Raw genomic sequence first — 24,617 nt, 5'->3', positions numbered from 1 at the left:
AAACCCAGGCAGAATCTGTCGCCTTATGCCTCCCCATCTTGGTGACCTGCTTTACTTGCTCCGTGGAGAGCCCTCCTCCTGTCCAAGGATGGTGCCACCCGAGTAGCACACCGTAGGTGGAGGGCTGAACCCCATCTCCCCCATCCAGGGTGAGTGTGCTCACCACGGGCAGTGAAGGGCTGGCACCCTGCACAGCCAAGCACCAGCACGGGCAGCCCCTATGCTCCCAGGGTGCGAGTGCAGGGGCACCCAGTGAGGGCAGAGGGGTCTGTGGGCACACAAGCCGATGCAAAAAAGCACAGCCCTGCCCTGGTCCCCTCCAACACAGTCCCCATGAGGACCCTTTGGGGAGGTGCTCCTGCTCCAAGCTCCCTTTGCACTCTGGTTTCAAGGGCAGTCCCGGGGCCCAGCCGGGAGTGACACATCTCCCCGGCGGGGTGGGTGCAGGGACCCACCCCGTGCTGGCTCTGCTCCCCGTGCTCCCCACGCTGCCGCTGCCTGAATTTCCACCCAGCCCCATCTGGATCTCATTGGGCTGCTGGCGCTGAGCACCAGGGTCGGGAGGTGCCAACACATGGAAGCCATTAGAGGGGCCGGGTCGAGGTGCGGGGAGGGGGCCACATGCTGAGCGAGAGGGGCTGTGCAGAGGGTCCTGTCCCTGCTGCTGGGCTGGTGAAGGCAGGGGAGATGCCTCAGGCAGCTGCCTGCATCCTTGTCTGGCCTTCAACAAGGGCTGGCCCAGGTGAGGGTTTCCCTCAGCACCCCCAGGTGCCTGAGGAGGGGGCTGACCTGTTTGGGGACCAGCACTGATGTCTGTGCACCCCCTGCAAGGACTGTCCTCAAGCTGGCACCTCACCCGGTGCCACTCACCTCTCCCCCGGCCGAGCATCATTTGCAAGGGGGTCTTGCCTGGGCAGTGCGAACGCTATCCCCTTTATTTTCATCACTGCTCCATCCAGCCACAGCATGGGGGAGAGGGGCAGAGGGATGGAGGGGGTCCCATCTGCCTGCTGGCGGCTGGTGGGGCGTGATGGGAAGGGCTCAGCATCCCCTGATCACCCCTGGGAGCCTGCACCCATGGTTCCCCTCAACACTAGGTAGTGAAGTGGGGCTGGCTCAGCAATCTTATCCCCATGTGTTCAGCAGCGCCCGGTGGTGGGGCTGGCCTGTCACCCCGACTCCGAGGTGCCTCCAGCCAGCTCCTGGTGGGCAAGGACAGCCCAAAGCTCCTGGGAGAAAAGCCTCTCTCCTTAGTGTCCAATCCTGCACCCCCAGGGTACTGGGGGCTCCAGCAGTGTCCACAGCCGTGGGGTGACCCGGGAGGTGTGGGGTCCTTGGGGGCCAGCAGTGGCATCAAGTCCCACACGTGGGCAAGCGGGTGCAGGGACCGGGGATCGGCCAGGGCTCACTACAGGATCTGGGCCTCTGCCAAGAGAGAGGGCAGAGGGTCAGGGTGGGCACTGACCTCCCGTCCCCCCGTACTACCTCCCCCACATTCCCCCTATTACCCTCCCTGCACCCCGACTCACTTGGCAGTGCCTTTAAGTGGGTGGCAGCAACCAAAAAGTTGTGGGGCTTGGTCTTGTCCTTGCCGTGTCTCCTCACCCGGAGCCTGGGGACAGAGCAGCAGTGGCTGAGGGCCCTGAGCAGCCCCCCTGGACACCGGGACTGCCCACATCCCCAGTGATCCTGCTCTGCATCCCCACCCAGATGTGCCCAGCTGTGCGGAGCCACTCCAGTGGGTCAGCTCCAGGACCGCAGCAGGAGCTGGTCATGCGATAGAGCGGGGCTGAGATGGGGACAAGGACCGACAGCAGAGCCACAGCAGAGACAACACAGCCATGGCTGGATGAGAGGGGACCTGGGGACAGGAACAGTGGGCAGTGCGCGGGGGCAGGTGGGAAACGCAGGAGGCAAACGAGGGGTCTCTGATCTGACTCTGCAGCATGAGAGTCCCCAGCAAGGCAGGAGCTTTTGGGGGGATGTTAGTAGTAGCAGTAACTTTGGGGGATACGGAGAAAGGTCCCATGGATGTGGACTCATCAGAAAGACCCCAGGGAGGCTGGGCAGTAGCACAGCTGGTGGGGTGTGCTGGGAAGAGGCACTGATGTGGCAGGGGGGCAAGGGGAGCATAAACCACCTTATGGGGCTGGCATCAAGTCTGTTTGGGCAGGGACCCTAGAGCAGGTCTGGGGGGACACGGGGCACCCCATGCTAAAGGTTCGGGGGCCAGAGTGGGATGAGGACAGCAATCACGCAGACCCCTCCCTCTCAAAACCCAACCTACCAGATGAGGATGATGATGACAAGAACAGCAGCCAGGATGAAGAAGGCAAAGATCCCAAGGGACACCAGGACGGCCATCTTCTCCAGGGGGTCGCTGTGGTCTGGGACAGGGAGACTGTCACGGCCGAGGGATGCCACAGCCCCTGGCACCTGGGGGACCCTACTGCAAGCTCCTGGACACCCCAGCACCCCACGGTCATGGGGTAAGAGACCCTTCCCATTACTCTCAGCCACAGGTTTGCCGAGGCAGGCAGCTGCCTCTGGGCAGTCCCCACTCCTGCCCACCACCCCCAGCTCTACTCACTGATGGGCTCAGGGTTGGAAGCCTGGGAGGGCTCCTCGGCCAGGCTCTCCAGGCTGGCATCTGTAGTGGTTTCTTTACTTGCTGCAGTGGCCAGGTCTGGAAGGACAGAAGGGATAGGAAACGCTCACCCAAAAGCATGGGCAGCACCCCAGGGACACACAGAGAGGAGCAAAGAAGGGTGCCCTTGTGCCCCACGGGTCCCAAGAGTGACCTCAGGCTGCTAGTGGTGCTCTGGGAGCCCCACTACGCCCCGAGGCTGTGGAGGGCATCCCCAAACGGCAGCAGCTCTGCTACCCACCATAAGGCCAGTTTTTGGATGGTGCAGGGGACCAGCTTTTTGGGCCAACTTTAAGGGACCCCAGAAGCTGGGACTGGCTTTGGGTGATATCTGGGGGAATGGGTGCTGCGGGGAAGGGGCTGGAGAGGGGCAGCCCAGGGTGCTGGAGAGGTTTTGGGGCTGGATAGTGCAACCTGGTACTGTTGCTGGGGGCTGCAGCCTATCCCCCTCGCACCTCTGACTGGTGTTGCCCGGGCCTCAGCGCTCCACTCGCTCCAGTTCCCCGCATCCAGGAAATCCTTGGCGCTGACTTGGACGACGTGCTCCAGACCGGCGAAGGCATCCGTGATCACCTCAGACAGGTTCACCGTCTCCACCTGCACCGCGCAGAGGGGAGCTGTGGGGCTGCTGGGGACACCCCTCGCTGCCCTCCCTGGCCCCATCCCCACCCCACTCCCATGCTGGCTTTGCCTCTCCTTGCCCACCACTTACCACGGACCAGGAGCGGTGGATGACAGGCCGGTACTGGAGCCGAAACCTGAGCTGGAAGTGGGGTTCTTTGGGCCAGGAGGAGGGGTACTTCCAGCTCACATGGAGCCGCCGTGGGGCTAGGGGGATGGGCTCCACCACCAAGCCCTCCGGAGGGTCTGGCTTAACTGTGCAGGAGAGGAGAAGGAGCCCTTGTCACACCGGACTGCCATGCAGAGGGGTGTTAGGCTCCCTGCTGCCGCCCAAGGCTGGATGCTGGGGGCACGGACAGACACTGGAACGGAGAGAAGGACAGATGGGGACTCACTGATGGCCTGCATGGTGACATCGAGGAGGCGAAAGCTGGAGCCCAGGGGGTTCACCTCAGTGATGTTCAGGCGGTAGGAGCTCCAGAACTCTGACCCGTGGACAGTGCAGGTGCCGGGGTGGGATGGATCCTGCAGGCACGGCCCCATGTGCCCGTTCTTGTTCCTGCAGATGGGGAGGCAGGGTGGTGACACGTCCCCCCCTGCCCGCCACGCATAGTTTCCCAGTGCTGCCAAGGAGGTGCCATGTGGGGAGACCCCCGTGCCAAGTGCCTGGTGGAGGAGGCAGCCCCCATTATATCTTATCTACCCTCAACCCTCCAGAGCCTAGCACGTCCCCCTAAGCATGACCAAAGGGACCCCCATCCCAGCCCCACATTCCCTCCTGGGAAGGTCCCTTGCTGGCGCAAACCCTCTCCCAAGCCCCCAGGTTTAGTTAGCTTGCTCCTCAATGGGCACCCCCAGCCCTTGGTTTGGGGACCCCATTGAGGACAGTCGCAGAACCTTTGGGACACGGCCCAGTCCCCAGGGAGTAGGACTGGTGTGGGAGTCAGTCCTACCTCCGCTTCTCTTCACCTGTCAGCGATTTCTTCCTGCCATGGAGAGAGATGGAAAAGCTGACAGTGAGGATGAGGGGACAGCATAAAGCCAACCCCACCGTGACCCAGAGGAGGGTCAGGGGTCTCCGCACTGCAGAGCAGCCCCCACGCCCACACTGATGCACACAGGTGACACAGCATGGGGGACAGAGCTATAACTGTGCCCGGCTCTGCCAGCACACAGCCTGGCAGTGGGAGCTGGGGATCCCTGAGGAATGAGATGGCAGAGTGCCCAGGAGGGTCTTCCCCAGAGAACCCCCACTCCCCTGCCCAAGGTTTCATCACCTAGCATCTGCAAAGGTTTGGGGACGCTGACAAAAGCAGCTCCTTGGTAGATGGCTTCTCCCTCCCTCTGTGGGATCCCCCTGATTCCCACCACCTCCTCCCCGCTGAGCCCCTGATGCTCCATGCGGCTCCCTCCCCGACAAGCCCCCAGGCCCCCACTCCTGCAGCTTTCAGCAGGGCTGTGCTTTATGAGCTCCGGCTGACTTCAAAACAGCCCGCTAATTTGGCCTGCCGGGATAATTAGAAGCAGCAATGCTGTCAGGGCTCCTTTCATCCTGAAGCATGCCGAAGTGCTCGGTGGCTTGCAGATGACCTGCTTCTTTTTTATAGCCCCTCTGACGCTGGCAGAGATGTTGCCAGGGAGGGAGCTTGCAGTGCTGGCCCCACAACACTGATGTTGGGCCCCCCGTGGAGCAAGCAAATGCTTGGTGCTCTGCTCACCCCAAAACATGACCTGCTCTGGGATGTAGCATGGTCATTGGGGCAGGAGGTGATGGCCAGGGCATGGGTTGGATGGCCAGCAGGATTTGGTGGTTATCCTTGGCTAGGACCCAGGGCTCACCCTGTAAACCCCACAGCCCATGCTTTGTAGGGATGGATACATCACCTGTAGGTGGTGATGTATCTGGTGGGGAGGAAGGTCTCCACACTGGAGGTCCAGGAGCAGGAGAAATTTTCGTAGTCGGACGCTCTGCAGGACACAAAGGGGACTCCCGGCAGGTCTGAGGTCCAGAGGGAAGCGACAGTCAGAGAGGGGTACCCCATCCTGCAGCCCATCCGGCACGCAGGGACCCCTGTGACACTGCAAAATCGCCTCTTGGCAAGCTCCTGCCAGGGGTGTGGGCACTGCTGGCCCATCCCAGTGGGGCTACCGCACCCCTCGGACCCCAGCCCATGGACACGCTACTCACGCCCCAGCCGCAGGGAGATGGCGTGCAGGAGGCCACCGTCCTCGCTGTGGCAGCTGTAGGTTCCTGCGGTGGCCAAGCTGGCACGTGGCAGCACCAGGGCTCCTTGCTGGATGGCTGAGCCCTCCGGCAGTGCCACGGCACCCGCCCGTCTCCATTGCACTGGAGAGCTGGAGAGGAGAGACCGGGCAGGCAGTGTTAGAGGACAGGGACAGCGGGGTCACCCCAGGCCCATCCTATCAGATAAATCCCCCAGTGTGCATGGAAAAGACCTACCTGGCACGGGTACCGGTGCACGACAGGGTCACATCTGTCCCCACCTGTCCGTACTGCACACCTGGAGGGACACACACATCCCCCAGGTGGGTGTTAGCACCTTGTGCCACCACATGATAGGGCTGGGGGTTGAGGTGGGCAGCCTGGGGCTGTACCCCTCCCTGGGGAGCTGGGCACTGGCTGCCAGGTCTCGTTTCGTGCAGGTGTCACCAGGGGGAACCGGGAAGGACTGGTCCCAGTTGGGGCTGAGCAGCTGCAGTGGGGCACTGGCCAGAGGACACCCATGGCCATGGGGCTGCAGTTCATGTATGCCCTGACTGTGGTAGGTCTGTGCCTGCCTGGGAGGAATAGGGTGCCCCCAGGGTCCCCATGCCTGGGACACGGTAGGGCTGCGCAGGGGGTTTTGGGGGGTGGGGGGTGGGGGGGCTCACCTTCCTCTCCCCAGCCCTCGGGGACGGCGAGGGAGGCTGACGCCAGGGCTGCTGCGAGGAACACCATCACCCTGCCCAGGCCTGGGATGGGACTGCGCATCTGGAGGAGGCAGAGCGGGGAGGGAGAGGGTGTTATCCCCTGCAGTGGGGCGGCCAGCAGGGTCCACAGCCCAGAGCATCCCCGCAGGACCACGGACCCCCCGTCTGCCTTTCGCCTTGCTCCATCCTGCTGGGAACAGCATGGGGACTGTATCACTGGGATCCCAACCAGGACAGCTGGCAGGGTCTGTGCCACTGCCACAGCTTGTCCCTGGCTGATGAGGAGTCCCCGTGTCTAGAAGGGGCACACGAAGGGCAAACACTGACCAGGAGCTCAGGGCTGCGTGGGTTGGCGGGATTAAGGGCTTTTTGCCATTGCAGCCCTGTGCCGGGAGCCCTGGCCGGCTCCCAGCCCTGGGGTGGTCCAGAGACCTGCGCCAGTGCAGCTGGAGCAGGAAGGGAAGAACAAGAAATGCTGGCCTGTATTTAAGTGGCAGGAGGCAGCAGTTAGATCTGAACAGGCTCACACAGTCAGGGGGAGCAGGGCTGTGAGAGTTCACGTGGTACCAAGAGTGGGGCTGGCTGGGGGTCCTGTGTCACTGCCCATCCCTGCACCCACTGCAAGGCTGGTCCATGCAGGTCTACTCCCTTCTGGGCCATCTGGGGTCTCTGGACCCATAGAGAATGGCCCTGAAATCCCTTCCTCCCACTCAGAGATCACCAGTGGGGCTGGAGTGAGATGTGCAGGGGGATTCTCAGGGATATGCACCCAAATCTCCATGGGTCTAACTCAGACACAGATCGGGCAGCCAGCATCACCCTGTCCACCCCAGCCAGCACCACTCTGTCTGTGCCAGCCAGCACCACCTCAGGGCATCTGTCCGGGCCAGCATCACGCCAGCCCTATCAGCAGTGTCACACTGTCCCTATCAGCCAGCCCTGCCTGCCTCCAGCAGGCACAGACAGCTGGATCATATCTCCCCAGAAGACCCCTGTGCCGATCCCTCACAAACAGGCAGACCTCTTTATTCACACCATTATTGTCAGGCTCTGCCCTGGGATGCAGGTGGGCAGGGGCTGAGGGCATGGGAGGCAGTAAGCTCCCTGCCAGCCCCAAGAGCAGGCTGCAGCTTGTGGGTATAAATCCGTGTCCCCCTGCGTCACCCGGGTTCAACAGCCACAGGGCTCCAGGGAGGGATGCTCCGGCCCTGCAAAGGCATCTCAGAGCAGCTGCAGGTTCCTCTCCTGAGGGCAAGTGCCCATGGCTACAGACTAAACCCCGTGGCAAAGAGAACAAGAGCTACAAGGTGACGTGCTACAACCCAGTGAGTGAAGGGGGGGGAAGGCATGCAGCACCCTGCATCAGCCCTGCCTGTCCTGAAAACACCAGGCAGCCTCAAACGCAAGCCCCAAACATAAATAATTTCATGAGACTGTCATAAGCTTTTCCTACTAAGCCACCTGTAGAAATGTTCTGAAGAAGCATCAATTAAAAGGTCTCTGCCAAATCTATGCTGGTAACTAAGTGGGAACATTTGGCCTGAAACTAAAATATTTTGGTGATGGGAAAAAAAAAAAAAATAGAAACAAACCAAAACCAACTTAAAATACACTTAAAAGCAGCAACCAAAAATAACCCCAAGACACCACGTGGGTCAGAGTTAAGGGGATGGTGCTGGGGGGGGGGGGTTCAGTGAGAAGGGAGAAGGTTTCAGTGCGGAGAGAGAGAAATAGTTTTAAAATAAAATTATTTCTTCTCTCAATTGCCCTGTGGTTTTGTGCAAATGCTGCAGAGGGTGAAGGCAGAGCTGCTGCACCCATCGCCCACCATGCCGCTCTGAGGCATGGGGATACGCTCTGGGTGCTGGCTCACTGCTGACATGAGTTTGCTAGGTCTCAGGGCCACTGTCTTGTTCAAGGCCAGTCTGGAAAAATGATCCTGTGGCTGCTATGCTGAAAGGCGTCTTTCCCTGCACGGACAAGGGAAGAGCTGGGGGCATGGCACTATTTGCAGCCAGCTGCTGTTGACGTCCCTGGGGAACGGCATAAACCCTGCCCAGCCAGCCTGGCTGCGGGTGGTACTGCCAACAGACACAGAGGCACCCTCTGCCCCTACGTGGTGGCAGAGGGCATCTCTGCAGACCCCGTCCCCAGCTGCATCCCGACCCCTGATCTCCACAGTGACCCCCCAGTGGTCCCCCACTACTCACCCCGAGGGCCACCTTGCATCCTCCCGCCCTTCAGCACCCTCTGTCCCAGGGTCCCCCCAGTGCTCCCCATCCTCACCCCAGCACCCCATGAGCCCCCCTGCCTCAGAGGGGCTCTTTTGAGCAGCTGCTCACCCCTGCCAGCAGATGATGGGGGAAGGCAGCACCAAAGCCTGCCCCCCCCCCCCCAAACATACACATTGGGTTAGTAAATGACCCGCCTGAGCGCTGCCAAAACCTAGCCACGACCGAGCATCACCACAGAGAGAAGAAACAGGGCAAGCCCTTCCTCGCCTGCCCGAAGGCCACAAACAAAAGGGGAAGGAGCCGCAGAGCGGGGGAAGACCCGGAGCCCTCACCCGCCCGGGGCGCGGCGGCGTGGCAGGGGGCCAGGCGCTCTGGGCCAGGCATTGCTGCAAAACAGCCTGCCCAGAAAGGATCCCCTGACTTTCTGCAACCAAATTCCCTGGCCGAGGGGAAAACAGGCATGCAAACGAACGCACACGCAGGTGTGCTGCCAAGCCACCTCCCTTAGCGGCTCCGCACCCCCCCACGGGTGGGCACGCAGGCAGAGAAAGCATCCCTCTATGCTCGCACCAGTGGTGACACATCCCAGGGACAGGGAGTCCCGGCACAGTGATCCTGGAGCTGAGCCGGGACAGAGGGAACAATCGGAGCTTTTCTTCCTCTCTGCATGCTAATCCTGGCTCAAGAGGCGTCTGCTGCCCGCCTGAGGCTGGATGACCTCCCATGGCCACGGTCAGGGCAGAGGGACCAAACCCAGCCTGGGGCTGTGGCCTGGCCCCAGCAGGGAGGGCAGCAGTGCTGGACTCTGATCCCTCAGCATGGGATGCTCTCACCACCAGCACGGCCAGGGTGACCAAGATCTGCACGGCACCCATGGAGGTGAGCCAGCAACGAAAGGTGCCACTCTGCATCCTGCACTGACCCTGCTATCCCACTGCGCATCATTTGAGATCATCCAAAAGTTTTTCAGAAGCTGCGGGGAGAAAGCCTGCTGCGAGTCCCTTCCTACATCCAAACTGAAATGCTGTGAGCCAAAACATCCCCGAAAATCACAGCCATGTGCACTGGCACTGATGCCCATGCGGGGTGTAACCGTCCCCCTGGCCGTGGCCTGGCAAAGCCCAGCGCAGATTCCTGGGGGAGGCCAACTTTCCATTGCGCTCGGTGCTTTGAAAGACAGTGGATTTTGTTTTTGGTTTTGGTTTTTTTTTTTTTTTTTGCTTTGCTTCATTTGAAGTTGCTCTTCAAAGAAAATGAGCTGCACGCAGAGCTGGGGGTGGTGGGGCAGGGGGACAAAAGCAGGTGATGCCATGTCACAGGGCTGAAGATGGCAGAGGGGAGTCATGGGATGCTACCCATCAAGCACAGAAAGCCTCCTAACTCCTCCCCAGCATGGCCTGGGGCAGCATTGCTGCAATAGAGATGTGCCAAATAAAACAACCCAAGGGCACTTGTCAGCTCTGCCTGCCCCATGGTGGGCCCTGATGGAGTCACCCACCTGCAAAAAGCTGCTCTGCAACAGGCGATGCCCGACACTGGTCGGCTCCAGCACCTCAGAGATGGCATCACACTGCACTCCTGCCCCTGAGCTGGGGGAGCATCACTGGACCTGCACCCCAAGCCCTCCTCTCTGCCAGTGCCCGCTCTGGGAAACATGTCCCGTAGCCTGAGTCCATCCCCCTGGCCCAGAAATCCGGCAGCATCCCAGCCCTGAAGCATCGGTAACCTCCACCACCACTGCATCAATGTGTACCTTTGGGGTGGAGGGGGGACCAGCTACCCCTGTCCCCTAAATGCTGCTGTCACCCTTCCAGCCGCCGGGTGCCCTGTGAAAGCCCAGCTATGGGTGCTGGCAGGGAGGGAGGCATGTCCTCCACATCCAGGGCCACTGGGGCCACGCACCGTCCCCAGGACCACTGGCAGCACCCAGGGGCAACTCCTTGCCCACCTTGGGCACTGCTGGGCTGATGCTCCCCAAGGCCAAGGGGTGAACTCTGCTCGCTGTCCCCACCCCCTCTGGTGCCTTGGGGACCTCAAAAAGGGCTGCCTTCCTCTGCACCACTTCGGTGGGGTGCTGAGCACCCATGGGCCCCCATGCCTGCTGCTGGGGACACCATCTGAGCCAGCACACACACGTGCACAACTGCAGCCAGTGCAACCCCAGACAGTTTAATCCCAGTTAAACCATTTGCGGCTTTTTCCTGTGAGGCGGGTGCAGTCGAATAAACCCCTCACGCAGCCTGAATGTGGGGCTAAACCCAGTACAGCCCCATTGCTGGGTTTAACTCAGAGCAGCCCAAACATGGGATTATACCCCATGCAACCCAGGAGCAGGATTAAATCCCACTCAACCCAGGAGTGGGATTAAACCCAGTTTAGCCCAAAAGTGGGATTAAATCCAGTGCTGTCCAAACGCATGGCTAAATCCAGCTCAGCCTAGGAGTGGGGTTAAACCCAGCTCAGCCAAAATGTGGGTTTAGACCCAGCACAGCACAAGCACTGGGCTATGCAGCCCAGATGTGGGGTTAAACTCAGCACAGTTCAGGAGTGAGGTTAATCCCACTTCAGCCTAAACATGGGTTTAAACTCTATCTCAGCCTAAGTATGGGGTTAACACCAGCACAGTCCAAATGTGGGGCTAAACCCAATGCAGTCTGGAAGTGGGGTTAACCCAGCTCAACCCAAACACCGGATTAATCCCAGCACCACCCAGGGAACCAGTTCATCTCCACAGCCAGGTACAATGCACATCTTCATCCAAACCAGACCATCCCCTGGTGATGCCCAGCTGACCGCAGCCCCACTGGTGTCCAAAGCCAAGCCCAACCCACCCTGTCCCCCCACACAATCCGAGGGTCACCTCTCTCCTCCGTGGGGCTGGCAGCTGCTAGCAGAACCAGGCGCTGGGGGGCCAGAGGGGCATCACACACCTCAGCATGCCGGTGGCTTTGTGGAGGTCAGGCTCTGTTCTTACCCCGGCCAAGAAACTCCCACCCCAACGCCCCGATTTCCGCCCTCCCCTGCTCCATCCCCCGGGAAGGAGAAGTCTCTGGCTCCCGGTTGTAACCGGAGGCATCGGCAAGGGCCAAAACAGCGAGGGCTCTGTTAGCAGCCAGCAGCCTCAACACCACGCCAGCTGGCAGTGCTGCATTCAGAGGGGGGAGAGAAGGCCCCCCCCCCCCCCTGTCCCCATCCCCACACTCTCCCCCTGAAGCCACGTGCCAGAGAAATTCCTAAAAATAATCTCCCGGCTGTAAAGAAACCCACCGGTGCTGTAGCTGTAGCTGTAACTACAGTGCTGGTGGGTTTCTTTACAGCCGGGAGATTATTTTTAGGAAGGAGGGATGAAGTCGTTGGGGGGGGCTGCATCCCCACCGTCCTTGGCACAAGGTTGTGGGATGAGGATGGGCATGGTGCCGGATCTGGGGACACGGGTGGGACCCGCCAGCAGGGAGCTGGGCCACCCTGTGATTAGAGCAGGGTGGGAAAGGCTTTTCCTGTCCCGGGAACGTTTTAGGATTTGGGATAATTTTCTGCTCCTGGGCTCAGCCCAGCCTTGCAGAGGTTTTGGTGAACCCACAGCTCCCCCTCACTACAAGCAGCATCTGCACCCACCAGAACAAACTCCCCCCCATAAACTGGCCCTGGAGCTGATACAAGATCATATGCATCCATATAAATAGGGGACAGACGTACATACGTACATACATGTGAATGCCCCACGCAAGTCCAGCTCCTCCTGATGCTCCCGATGAACTCCGGCCTGGAGCTGGGAACTCTGAGCAGGAGAGGAGCCCCACAGCATCCCCCTGCCTGGGGCTCCCCCCAACCCTCCCCACGCTCTGAAGCTGGCCGGTGCCTGGGAGCCATCAGGCTCAGCTCCATTCCCGAGGCACGAAGACGCCTGGGTCAGCCAAAACCCTGCGGTGCGGCAGGGCCAAAATAAACAGCTCACCGTACGCTCCCCCAGCTAGCAATTTGCTGTCACTCCTTTTTGCAAAACAAAATCCCTTTTGGGCGGGAGAGGGATTTCTGGTGTCATTAAGGGCCACCTGGGCAGCCAAAAAAAGCCACCACCGAACCGTGGCCCATTAACCCTTTGCACCCCACCGGCAGGGTTCCTGCGTGGGGGGAGGATGGCAGCTCCAGACCCCTGGCAATGTGTGATGCAGGGATGACGGTGACAGGCTCTGGCACCTGGTGGGACAACCGTGGCCTGTCTTCCCCAAGTTTGGAGGCAATCCTGCCTGCTTTGCTGAAGGGAGGCAGCCTGGGGGATTCAGCTGGGTGCGAGGCACACAGCAGGGATAGAGGCTGGGGAAACACCTCACTGCGGCAGCATCCGTGCCCCCGACCTCGTGCCAGGTCAATCAGATGGCAGCCCTCAAGCCAAAAGGAGAGGTGGAGAAGCGGCAAGAAGTGGGGAAAATCTGGGGCAGAAGCCTGCCGCTGAGGCTGGGGGCTGCAGTGCGGGGCCAGAGGATGGGGGCTGAGACCTGCCTAAGTTCAGAAAGTTGGAAAAACACTGTCCGCCTCATTTTCTGCTGGGGGAAAAAAGCACCCAGCCAAGTTCGCCTGAAAGATTAAGTGCGATCGTATCCAAGCGGGGGGAAAGCAGGGCAACATGGTGAGCGTGCTGACACATCTCCTTCCACGATGCTGGAGAGGCGCCCTGGCCCTGCTTGGGGCCAGCTCTGTTTACAGGCTCCTATTGTCTTTTTTTTTTTTCCTTTTGGGTTTTTTCCCCCCTCCTCCAAAGTTATAGTTCAGAGTAAACAAAAGCAAGCAGCCTCTCACTCCAAACATTTCAGCCATCCCAAACTTTCTCCAGAGGGGGGCTGCCCGTGGAATTTTCCTCGTCCAAAAGAATTTCGAAATGTTCCCATTGCAGCCTGCTCTGACTGGAGGCCAAGGCAGCTCCGAAATCCTTCACAAAACGCTCGAGCTGCCCTCCGCACAGCCCTCGCTCTGGCTGGAGGCACCAAGGACCAGCAGCCGCTGTGCCCCAAACCACCCCTGCCATGCATAGGGAAACCTTCCAGCCTGGCACACTTGCTGGAGGGAGTCAGAGACAAGTCCCAGCCTATACACCCCCCCGCCAGCCCAGATCATCCTATGAAAGGGTCCAGCAGGTCCTGGTGAGGCCAGATCCTATTTTTCATCTATTAAGCTGCTGCTACAGTTATTATTGCCCTGAGATGGTGACGCTCATGCAAAATGCTTGGGTAAATCGCAGGTGGAGGTGGAGTGGGGGGGGTGTGTGGTGTGCACACCAGAGTTTTTCCCTTTGCAGGCTGCATCTCCACAGCACCAGCCAGAGGGGAGAGAGTGAAGAGGCTGCCAGAGCTCCTGGGAGGAGCAGGCAGTGGCACCCCAGGCACGGGGAGGGCAGTTTGCAGCAGCGATGCCTGCTCGGTGCTGCCTGCTCACCGCTCGGGCAGACAGAGGAGGGGATGGTGTGCTGCACCCATTGCTGAGGATGGAGCTGGGGCACAGCACTGTTCCCTGCACATCTCTGGGAGACAGAGCACGGGAGGGTGGAGGAAATGTCCTCCAGGATGAGTCATGGTGCTGGGTGCCACCCAAGGGTGCTTCCTGATCCTCACTGTCCCACATCAACCTGTCGGGGTGTGCACCCCAGTCCCAGAAGAGGTGGGACCCCAATGTGGGCAAGAAGAGACCCCCAAGAGCTCTCTTGGCTCTAGATAGGCACAGATGTGGTTGTGAAACCCATGGGACCTTGGCTTGGGGGTGCCAGCACTGCTCAGCTCCTTGGCAATGTGGGGCACCGGGGTGGTCCCTGAAACAACTGGAGAGAGAAAAGCCCAGCCGAAAAGCCCTACAAGAAAGCCAGCAGTCATGGGAAGAAGCACCCGAAGCTCAGCCCAGCATGGATTTGGCTGTCAGTGCAAGCTATTGTGGTGGCCTGGCACACTGATGTCCCCTGCTCGTCTTCCCAAAAGGTCCCTGGATGGGTGTCACCGGGTAGGTGGTCCCGCAGCCTGACACATACCCGGATACACTGGGGAGCCCCTGAACTCTCCCTCTCTGGACACACGCAGATTTGTGGGGCTGAAACCCCTTGATGCACCCATGCTGTACCCCAGGAGAGCAAAACCTCTCTGGAATCCACTGCACCCCGCTCCCACAGCATCCTGCCCCGGAGGTCGCAGAGCCCTGTGCCACCGCTGCAGCACTGGTGGGGGGCAGATACCTCAGCTCCACGATGGATGGGGGTCTTGCCGTGGGATGGGGCTCCACTGGCTGCCCCCACTGCCTCTGCACCATCTCCCTGTGCCGCCTCGCTGGGCTCTCCTCCTCTGCAGAGGCTGTTTGGTGGCTTGGTGTGGGAGCGGTCCTACCGCCACCCCCCAGCAGCCCCCTCCTCTGTAAAGGGGCCAGGCAGCGGCTGTGCGGGGAGCAGAGCCCCCGACACAGCAGATGGGGTCTGTAAGGCGAAGCTCCCCCAGGTGTGTTTGCCTTGGCCAGGGCTCAAGCCTGTCTAATTAGAGCTATAGAAAACATATATTAAAAAAAAAAAAAAAAAAAAAAAAAGAGGGGGGAAAAAAAATCCTCTCCCCCGCACTGGGGCCCAGGGTTTGGCCAGAGTTTCTCGGCAGGCCAAGCACAGGCGATACAGGCTCCGCTGGCAGCAGCCCGGGGAGGGAGGGGTGTTTGTGGATATTAAAATGCAGTCGTAAAGGAGAATAAAAGGGCAGCCTTGTTTCAGAATGAGTCTCCGAGGCTTTCCCCTCTCCCGGCATGCTCGGCACCTGGCCGGCAGCACGAGCAGCTCCCCCTTCCCGCAGCCCCCCTGGCCACCCCCAGCTCGCCCAAGGACTGGGGTGCTGCTGGCAAGACCGCAACCCTCACGGGGTGAAGCCCAGCACCTTTGGGTGGGACAAGCTTTGGGGGGCCCCCTCCCTGCCCCTGCTCTGCAGCCACCCGCACTGGGTTAAAGCTACAGCTGGCGCTTCTGGAAAACCCACCCCTGCACATCCCTTCCTCCACACCCCCGCAGAACCCTGCCTCCCCCTGCCTGCGTGCAGGCAAGGCTGCCTGGCCCCAGCTGCTTGGAGGCAGCCACATGGCATCACCGCCGGTGTTTCACTGCCTGGCCTCTCCCTGCCTCCCCACAGGAGGCAGAACAAGCCGGACGGTGTTTTGGCCGAGGTTTAAAATTAGCCTTGGGCACCCAACACCCTCAGTGCCTGCGTGGAGCAAGAGGCCATGGCAGGATCCCATGTGGCTCCCTAGCACCTTGAGGTCTCCTCCCGTCCCCAGGGACGTGCAAACCTCCACAGAAGCTCTCTCCTTGGGACGTCTCCCCAGATCCATCCCTGAAGTGGGATGCTGCCTCCCCGCAGCATCTCCCCCCGACTCCGTGCTGCCATGCCCAGCTCTGAAAAGTCACACCAAGAGGTTGAGGAGCAGTTGCAGGCATCAGCCTGTTAAAGGTGGCCCTGTCCTGGCCCCATCTGTCCGGCCATTTATGCCTGGCGCACATCTGGATTCACCACTGCCCTCTCTCCAAGGCAGAAAGGAGGGGACAGTGGGTTCCTAGCCCAGAAATCTCCCCCTCCCATTCATCCCTACCCCATCCCTCTCCCTTTTCCCTGGTAGCATCCCAAACAAGCAAGGTCCCAAGCCCACCATCCCCCTGGCTTGTGGGGACCCTGGGCACACCCCGTCTCCAGCCACAGCCTAAATGACTAACTCCCCGGCAAGCAAGCCGGGTGCTGTCCCTTGGCTGCGCTCCCTCCCCGTGGCGGTGAAATCACGTCTGGAGAAAGCACGGGGAGGGAGCCGCCGGGTCCCCCCCCCCCCTTCCCCCCCCCGCTGCTTCCCAGCGAGGATGCTTGCTCCCTGCCCGCTGGCCGGCTGCCCCCGCTCTGCAAACCACGCATCACAACAGAGGGATGCTCCAGGCGCACGGCCTGCCACAGAACCGCACATCTCGTCTCCTCCACCTCACTCCGGACCCCGCAGCAGCATCCCACCCGAGGAAATGGCTGCGGGACGCAGAAACGCAGCGGCAAAACCCCAGGTGCTCGTAAAATCCCTCCCAAGGAGTGGACAGGAACCTCCAACCTCTCTTATAGCGAGGCAGCCCTGCCAGAGCCTGGGGGAGGTGGGGGCGGCGATCGGGGTGGAGAGGGGACCTCTGACACCCCCCACAGCAGAGCAAAGTGGCTCATGGAAGGAGCCAGTGGCTCTGTCAGGCTGGAAACACCCCTGGGCAGCACCAGAGGGGACGGTGAGGGACGGGCCATCGCTGCTCGCCTCCGACCTGGCACGCGGCACGCGCCGGCTGCGATGGGGGGTGACTAATGCGGCTCTTTAAACGCCTCCGCCGGCACGGGAGCGTGGCTCCGGGTTAGGGTTTAATTATCTGCCTTCCTCCGCAGCCCGCGCTCTCTTCTTGCTGAACCGCTGTGGGGACCTCGGGGATGTCGTCCATCCCCCCCCCCCACCCCCCCCCCCCGCCCCAGCCAGGGCTGCTGGCACCGAGCGAGCGGGGCCGCAGCGGGGAGCTGGCCGGGAGCACGCCGAGGCTGCAGCTGGGGGCTATAAAAAGCACGGCTGTGGTATGCAGCGAGGCACTGAGAGGGGAATAAAATAAAATCAGGTGGTGGATGAGTCGGGTGCTTGCTTCTGGACCAGGGCTGGCCCCGGCGCTGCTCCCTATCGTCTCTTCCCTGCTCCCTGCCCAGCCAAGAGCGCGGCGAGGACAGGGCAGAGCAGAGAGCTGAGATTTGGCAAAGGACCGAGGACACAGGGCTGGGTCGGCAGGCAACGGAGAGGGTCAGGGCTGGGGGAAAGATTGCTGGCTCTGGCATGTGGGTTCCTGCCTGGGATGGAGGCATAGCAGCCACCCATTGCCCAGCTGAGAGGTGTCAGATCTGGGCACCCAGCCTCCTGGCAGCTTGCACCGGAGGATTAACCGTGCCCTGATTTATGGCCAGAGGTGCCTTTGCCGGGAGAGGGCTGGAACACCAACAGCGAGAGCGAGCGCCCCACCGTCACCCAGCACCCAGGTCCTGGGGGGACCTCACCCAGAGGGGACAGTGACAACACAAGCTGGGGACAGACAGGGCTCCCTTTGGGCCGGCGGGAGCTCCCCGATCAGGGACACACCGTGTTTGCACAAGCCTGAGCGGGGGAAGGTCAGATTACTTTTAAACCTGAATAAACAAGGAGAGAAAGCAATGTCAGAGCTCGCCCTTCCTGGCGGGGATGCCCAGCAGTGGGGCACAGCATCCACGGGATGGCTGTGCCCAGCCTGAATATCAGCAGGGCTCAGCCCTGGGGTTCATGTAACCCTAGGAGAGCTGGGACCGACCCAAATCCCAAATCCCATGCCCAGGGGCCTCCCTTTTTCACAAGGAGCTCCCAGCTGAGTCAGTGCTGGCGTCAGGGAGAGCGGCTCCTGCTTGCCTTTGCAAAATCCCTCCAGCATTCATGGGGAAGCACCCACCCCAGGATCCCCATCCCACCAGGAACAGCACCAGGGCCTGTCTGTCCCCTGTCCACAGCATACAGCGTGGTCTTGGGAAACAACCAGGAGGAACAAAAAAAGTATAATAAAATTGTTTGTGGGTCAAAAGGAAAACGGAAAAAAAAAAAAAAAAGTTTGTGCTTTTCGTGCCAAAAGGAAAATGAAAACCAAAACATTTTGTTCTAAATGATAGGCCTTGTTTAGTTTTCAGTGGTTTTACTTTTTTAAAATGGTTTGAGTTAAATCGAGCTAAATTTGGCTTCCAAACATTACCTTGGGGCGGGGAATAAAATAAAATTAAAAAATAAAATAAAATCAAAACATCTCATTTGGAAAATGTCAGAGTGAAACGCCACGGCTTTTCCAGCCCTGGGAGAGCCGCAGCCGGGCGCTGAACCCAGCCTCAGATCACAACTTGTGACGGCCTCCCCAACGCAGCCTTTTTTTCCAGAAAATAAAGCAGCTGCTGTGTTGATTGACGGCCAGGAGGGCTCATGCCCTGGTGCCTGGCTCCCACTGGGGATGTCCTCTCCACCCGGGCTGGTCCCTGGGACTTGCTGGGGCACAGAGAGACCCCACTGCAGCCGGCAGCCGTGCGTGTGAGCCGAATCCGAGCCGAGTTGCTCTCCAAAACTCCTCTTTAAATGTCTTTTCTATTAGGTCAGCATTCCTGCGTCGCCCGGGGAAGGTGGTTACGGCCGGCAGCCCAGCACACAGGCTCCTCGGTGCTGGCTGCTGGCTCTCCGTCAGCAAGCAGCCAGCCCACGCTATTAAATTACTGAGAAAAATGGATCGTTTCACCAAAAATTAGGTGCAGTAACTTCTCGCGCGGTGGTGAGCTGGTAATTGGAAATTCATAGAGCTGGCCGCAAATGCTGCCTCCGGCTCCACTCCACCCTCCTCTGGTTGTGGTGAGGGATGGTGGAGAGGCGTCTGCTGCCATCCCTGAAATGCTGCTGCTGATGGAGATGCAGTGGACATGTCGCCAGCAGCCCTACTGAGGTTCCCTGTGTGTCCCGAGAGGGTTAAACGCTGCTGCAGCGTTCCTCTGCCCTTGGTAGATGTGGAAAACAAGTGGAAAAAAAGCTCTCAGGGACCTTTCCAGGCACTGGAGAAAGAAAATCCGCCATGCATGGCTGGCCCTGATCGTTGTTAACCACCCTTCTGGGGACACGTCTCGTGGGGACATCAGATGGGGATGCAGCAGAACATGCCGCCCCAGCACCCGTCTTGCTCTTCCAGCTGCACCCCAGGGATGAAATCCAAGATGACCTTCCCCACAGATCTTGTCTTGCTTACATCCTTCGCCCATCCCAGACACAGCACGAGCACTGCTGCTGCTCCATCCGAGCCTGGACACCTCAGCATCCTCCTCCTGGACCACTCTGAGTCCAAACCTCAGTGACTAGCTGTCTGGGCAGAGTCCTCCAAGGCATCTCCGGGGCAAACTACCCGTCTGCCAGAGAGCCCGATGTCTCCCTGCAGCCTCCGGTTGGGAAGGAGGGATGGGGATGAGCATCAGAACAAGAGCTGTGTCAACAGAATGCTCCAAAAGATGGGCCCCCTCCGGAGCTCACTCCTGCATCCTGCTCCCTGCATGCACTGCCTGCCCTGGTGCTGTGGGGAGAGGGAACAGAGCAAGCAGCCAGAGAGCCTGAGGCACTGGGCTGGTTTTTGGGTGCTGGGGTGCAAGGAATGTGGGCACAGTCCCATCTGGAGAGGGGAAATGGAGCTGGGCATGGGAGTGGGGAGGCCAGGGAAAAGGGGTGCTGCCCTGGGTGCAGCCATGCTCCAGCCATAAAGCTGCAAAACTCAAAGCTGGGATGGGGTGGAGCCGCCTTGGGGGAGCTATGAAACAGCCCCCTGGGAACCTCGCAGAAACTAAGATCAAAAGCAGCCGAAGCAACAAGGAACCCCTGGGGTTGCGTGTTGGCCCCTGCAAGACAAGGATGGAGCAATAGCTGGTTGGGTCCACCAGCTCCTCCTAAGCCTTGAGGCCTCGGGCAAAACTCATGGAAAGCAAAGGGAAGGCTCCTGCAGACGTCCCCAGGGGCTGAGGGCTGGCCCTGCCCCTGCAAGAAAGTCTGGGGAGATGCCAGCTGGCCTGGGCACCCTGCGTGACAGCAGCTTTCGCAAAGCCAAGACAGGCCACCGTGGCCGAGCCATCCCTGGGGACCTTTGCGGGGCTGTTGCAGCACAGCTGTCAGGAGTTCTGTCGCAACAGTGGCACAGCGCTGGGCTGGCCCGTGATGGAGACCCTGCACGACGGCACTTTTTGTTTTTTCCTAGCTACTCCTGCAGGAAGGCGAGGGCTGAATCGCGCCTTTCATGGTGTTACTGAATTCAAGAGGCATTGATGCCCATGCCGACCTTCATCAAAGAGGGGCTGGCGAGGTCCCCGGCTCCAGCTGCGGCTGTCGGTCTGGCCAGGATGAAGCGCGTGGGGTTTTCGGTCCCAAAGGAAAGGGCTGGTGAAAGCACAGGAAGGCGAAGGAAACAGCTGGACGGACACTGCTGCACCAGCCTGCGGGCACGTGCTCCAGAGATGCTGTGCCAGCCCCACTGCCTCCCACGTGCTCTCTGCGGGGACATCCACACCCCTCAGGGCGGCCAGCAGGATGGTAGGCAGCAGCTCTGAGCTCTGTTCGGGGCTCCCCAAAGTGGGATCGGACTCAGGAGCAGTCCCTTACTGCTGAAGTCAGAAGATCCTCCCCAAGCTGCTGCAGAGATGATGCTCCCCCAAGACTGGCAGCTTCTCCATCCCTTCTTCTCCTCAGTGCGTCCCCAGCATCAGCTTTCCAACAAGGCTCAGCATCCCTTGTTTTCAATTTAGGAGGCGGGGTAAACCAGAAGATGCCCAAATGACCTTCCTTCCACCATCAGGATTTCATGAGGGATGCCTTAAACTGTTCCACCTCTCCCTATAAGGCAAACTCTGTGGGTTGATAACCGTTTAAATAGGCTGTTTCTATTTTGGCCATCTCCATAGTGAGAGGCGGGGACCAGAGCCGAGCAGCCTCTGGGGAGCCCCAGGTTGATTTCCAAAATGCTTTAAGCATCCTCTCCTCTCCGGTTCAATTCACGGTCTTACCTGCGGTCCCCTGGCCGTCACCACATGCACGGGCCAGCCCCACATCCAGCCATGCCAGGTCTCACCCCAGGTCCCTCCAGCCCGCCTGTCCTCTCCAAAAGCATCTCAGGAAACGTGTGCAAGCAGGGCAGATGTGACCTTCCCCTGGCCAGATGCTTCCGAAATCCCTCGTAAGCTTTTTCAGCAATGATCAATCCGTGCTGGAGCAAGCCCAAGCTCTGCTGGTCAGATGTGGCCACAGTACATGGTCCCAGTAGGACGGAGGTGAATCAGATCTTGACAGACTTCTTGTCCCTCTTCTCCTGGATCTCCCCCATCCCAAACACCAGGGGAGGAGGAGAGGTTCGCCAGGCTTTTTCCCCATGTCCCAGATTCATACCACTGGAGACGAGGAAGAATTGCACCTTTCAGCCCAGCCCTCCGCCTGTACCGGAGAGCCCAGCACATGCTCCAGGGGTTGCGGGTGCTGTGACCGTCCAAAAGAGCCTGAAGCTCACCCTGTCCCACTCCCCTGCCAGGGTGAGTCAGAGACCTGGGAAGCAGCCAGACTCGGGAGATAATTCCTATTAACACGCTGATCCCTGACACCGCAAACCTGCTTCTAATTTCCAGAGGAATTTTCCTTTTTCCATGGAAATGGTCCATGGGAATCTGGCTGTAGGAGAAGACGACTCAACCACAACTGCAAGGCATCTGCACCCTTTCCCACCTTCACAGCCTGGATGGGAGGAGAAAACCATCACCAGGAGTTGCAGAGAGATCAGCTGGTAAGAACCTGGGTTGTAAGGTCACTGCATCCCTGGCCAGAGAGATTTGGTGATTTTCACACATGCGATGCTGTTGTAACCACAGGAACACTTAGAAAAACCAAAGGCTCTCTAAACATCCCAGCGAGTCACCCCAGACATCCCAAGGCTAATTCCTGATACTGGCTTTGTTTCAGCATCCCAAATGCCGGCAAGGCCCCAGCACACTGCCCGTAGGGAAAAGCTGCCATCCCATCCAAACTCTGTCCTTGGCTGTATCTTCAGCAGGGGCAGAGCCACCCTGTCCCATGCCTGAACAAGAAGAGGGGGAAACGAGCTGGGAGAGGTGCTGAAATTTTCTGAAGGCAGAAAAGCAGAGCCACAAGCCAGCACCTGCCCCCTCCTGCGGGAAGCATCTCATGAGGGGTTTTCCTCCAGAGCCAAACCCGCGGGAGAAGAGGCGGCAAGAATCCTTCAGCATGTTTAACCTAATGAGGAAGCTATAAATACAGCAGGGTAAACACCAGAGAGGGAGAAGAGGTCTTGAACTAAAAGCACAATGTTGGCACAAACCCACGAGGGAATAAGCTCTCCAGGAACACATTTGGCAGGAAACCGGGGGGGAGGTTGAGCCCTGTGTGCGCAGGAAGAGTCTGGAGTCGCTTCTGAACAAGAGCAGAGCAGAAAGAGAGGGTCTGAACCAAATGCTCGGCTAGTTCATGGCAGGTGAGGGGGGCAAACACACTGTCACTGTCTGTGGGGGTTTCCCCACTCAGGACGGTCCAGGTGAGCTGGGGGAGAAGGACAGAGGAGACAGGGTACCTGCGGGCTAAGGGATGCAGGTGTGGGCTGCCTGGGTGCCCACCCGGCGTGGCGGCTTCTGATAAACCCAGCAGCTGCAAAAGGGAACTGCTGCTGCTGCCACGATGAAGATGGCGCGGAGACTCGCCACGTCGTGAGTCATTCATTCATCCTTCACAAACAGGGCCCGCACTCAGCCAAGCATCCTCCTCCCCCCGCTCCCGAGACAGCTCTCTGGGATGGGGAAAAAGTGGCTTATCAGATATAATCAAGTCAAGTTTTCCTCTCCCTGCAAGGTTCCTCTTCATGGAGCGGGAGGCAGGCTAAAAATGGATCTGCTCTTCTCCCAGCTTCCTGCAGGCAGCCTCTGCCTTCAGCTGCACCCCCCAGGGACCCCTCCCTACCACCCTACTGCACCCCACATCTCCTGTTCACCCACTGCTGGTGATGTCCAGCCCTGAGCACAACCCTGCTCAGCCCCTGTCTCTTGACTCCAGTCCCACTTTGGCTGACAAGGTCAGTTCGCAGCTCTCAGGGGAGGAGATATGGCCCCTTTCACTCCCCCCAAAAAGGGCCAGGTTAGTGGAACAGAGAGTGCATGGGTGCTGGGGGGGATATTGTGACCATGCCCCATCCCTGTCCCTGCCCCAGGAGGGACCTCTGCCAGCTCGCAGCTCCCCGTGAAACTCCTCTGCCCCGTGCCAGCCCGGGATGTCGTGGGCTCTGTGCAGCCCGGTGTGTAACCACGCTGTGACCTGCAAACAGGCAGAGTGCAAACACCCCACCTCCTCCTGCAAACGCGGCGGCCAGACGTGGCTGCAGCCTGCAAGGAGCAAGCACCTCTTGGCACCCCCTGAAGCACTTGGCCAGCCCCGAGTGGCTCGGCACCATCTACACCACCAACGCCGGTCGGTCCAACACTGGTTTGGGCATGACAACGTGTCCGTGAGTTGCTGCAGCTCTGGGTGTCTCCCCATGGAGACCAGGCAGAAGGAAAATGAGATTTCCAAGGCATACCCAGGCCCCATCACAGTGGGGTCTCAGTTTGCTGACAGTGATGTCCGAGCCAAGCTCAGCCCCGTAGCCCCCTTTGACACCCCTCATCATCCCAGAGCCAGAGCTCGGAGAGGACCTGGGGTGGGGGGGTGACACAGCCAACTTGTGGGGGTGGCACTGGGCACAGCCTGGGGCTGGCACAGGACGAAATTGTAATTCAGACAGCATCCCGGGGCAAGGAGGGACAAGGCAGGCAGAGAGCCCTGCCAGTGCCCGCGCATGGGAAAGCGCCTCTTTCCACACCTCTCCTAATTGGGAGCAGCTTTTTCCTCCCTGGACCCCCCAGGAGAAGAGGGGGCCCTGCCAGGGGGTGTGCTTTGCCTGGTGTAGTTCCAGCCTTTCTCCAGAAAACTCCCACCCGGAGACAGGGGGGTGTCTAAATTCGGGGGGGGGGGGGGGAGGGGGGAAAGGGGGGGGGAGGGGGAAAAGAAGCGTTTGCAGAGGCTGGGGATGGGGGCTCAAAAATCCCACCTCGGGGACTACCGTCCATCCCCTGAGCATCTCCCGGCAAGGCGGAGGCGCGCCGGGGGGGAGCAGCACCGGGTACCCCCCGTCAGTCGGTGGGAAAGCGAGAAGCCAAGTCCCTGCCCGTCACTTTTCGAGGGGACTCACCCACACGCACGCACATCGCTCCCCAACACCCCCCCCCCCCCACCAAACCACCCCCCCCCCCCCCGCCATTCGACTTCGCAGCAAAACACCCGCGGGGAGCCGCCTGCCCCTGCGCGGCGCCGCCGGCCCTGCCCGCAGCCGCACGCCCCTCGCCGCGGCGTCGGGGCGGCGGAGAACCTTTTCCGCTCGGGATGGGGACCGCGGGGGGCACGCTCTCCCTACCTTCCTGCAGTGGCACCGCGGCTATGTGTCCATGGCGCTCGGCGGGAGCGGGGCCGGGGCCGGCGGCGGGAGCGGGGCCGGCGGCGGGAGCGGGGCCGGCGGCGGGAGCGCCCGCGCCGGGCTGGCTGGGGCCGGTAGCGCGGGCGGTGCGAAGCCT

The 24,617-nt window shown here is 60.2% G+C and overlaps 1 protein-coding gene across 4 annotated transcripts; it reads right to left on the bottom strand.

Annotated features, from left to right (window-relative positions):
* Positions 1–910: 910 nt before the first annotated feature.
* Positions 911–24,581, bottom strand: IL11RA (interleukin 11 receptor subunit alpha). Of its 4 annotated transcripts, none has more exons than XM_042804450.1 (13): positions 24,461–24,581; positions 6,161–6,260; positions 5,730–5,790; positions 5,457–5,623; positions 5,153–5,267; positions 4,222–4,254; positions 3,664–3,827; positions 3,360–3,523; positions 3,103–3,244; positions 2,591–2,686; positions 2,288–2,459; positions 1,530–1,612; positions 911–1,425 (listed from the first exon to the last, which is right to left on the bottom strand). In XM_042804450.1, exons 2-13 carry the CDS (start codon positions 6,258–6,260, stop codon positions 1,409–1,411), a joined length of 1,314 nt encoding a protein of 437 aa, XP_042660384.1. In that variant the 5' UTR covers positions 24,461–24,581; the 3' UTR covers positions 911–1,408. The 4 variants fall into 4 exon arrangements, with proteins under 4 accessions (XP_042660384.1, XP_032843979.2, XP_032843977.2 ...); XM_032988088.2 differs by having other exon boundaries at positions 2,288–2,387; XM_032988086.2 differs by lacking the exon at positions 24,461–24,581 and adding an exon at positions 11,294–11,360.
* Positions 24,582–24,617: the final 36 nt, after the last annotated feature.

Source organism: Tyto alba, unplaced genomic scaffold (assembly GCF_018691265.1).
Source record: "Tyto alba isolate M040663 unplaced genomic scaffold, T.alba_DEE_v4.0 Super-Scaffold_42, whole genome shotgun sequence".
NCBI classification, from domain to species: Eukaryota; Metazoa; Chordata; class Aves; order Strigiformes; family Tytonidae; genus Tyto; species Tyto alba.
Note: the sequence above shows the minus strand (reverse complement) of the source record. Positions and strands in the feature narration are given on the sequence as shown.

Bases quoted from the DNA above. Each gene is read 5' to 3' on its own strand.
- IL11RA (XM_042804450.1), bottom strand. From the start codon at position 6,260: ATGCGCAGTCCCATCCCAGGCCTGGGCAGGGTGATGGTGTTCCTCGCA. The intron at 5,268-5,456 runs GTGAGTAGCGTG...TCTGGACCTCAG, and splicing joins CATCTCCCTGCGGCTGGGGC to ACCTGCCGGGAGTCCCCTTT. The intron at 3,524-3,663 runs GTGAGTCCCCAT...TCTCCTGCACAG, and splicing joins TGTCACCATGCAGGCCATCA to TTAAGCCAGACCCTCCGGAG.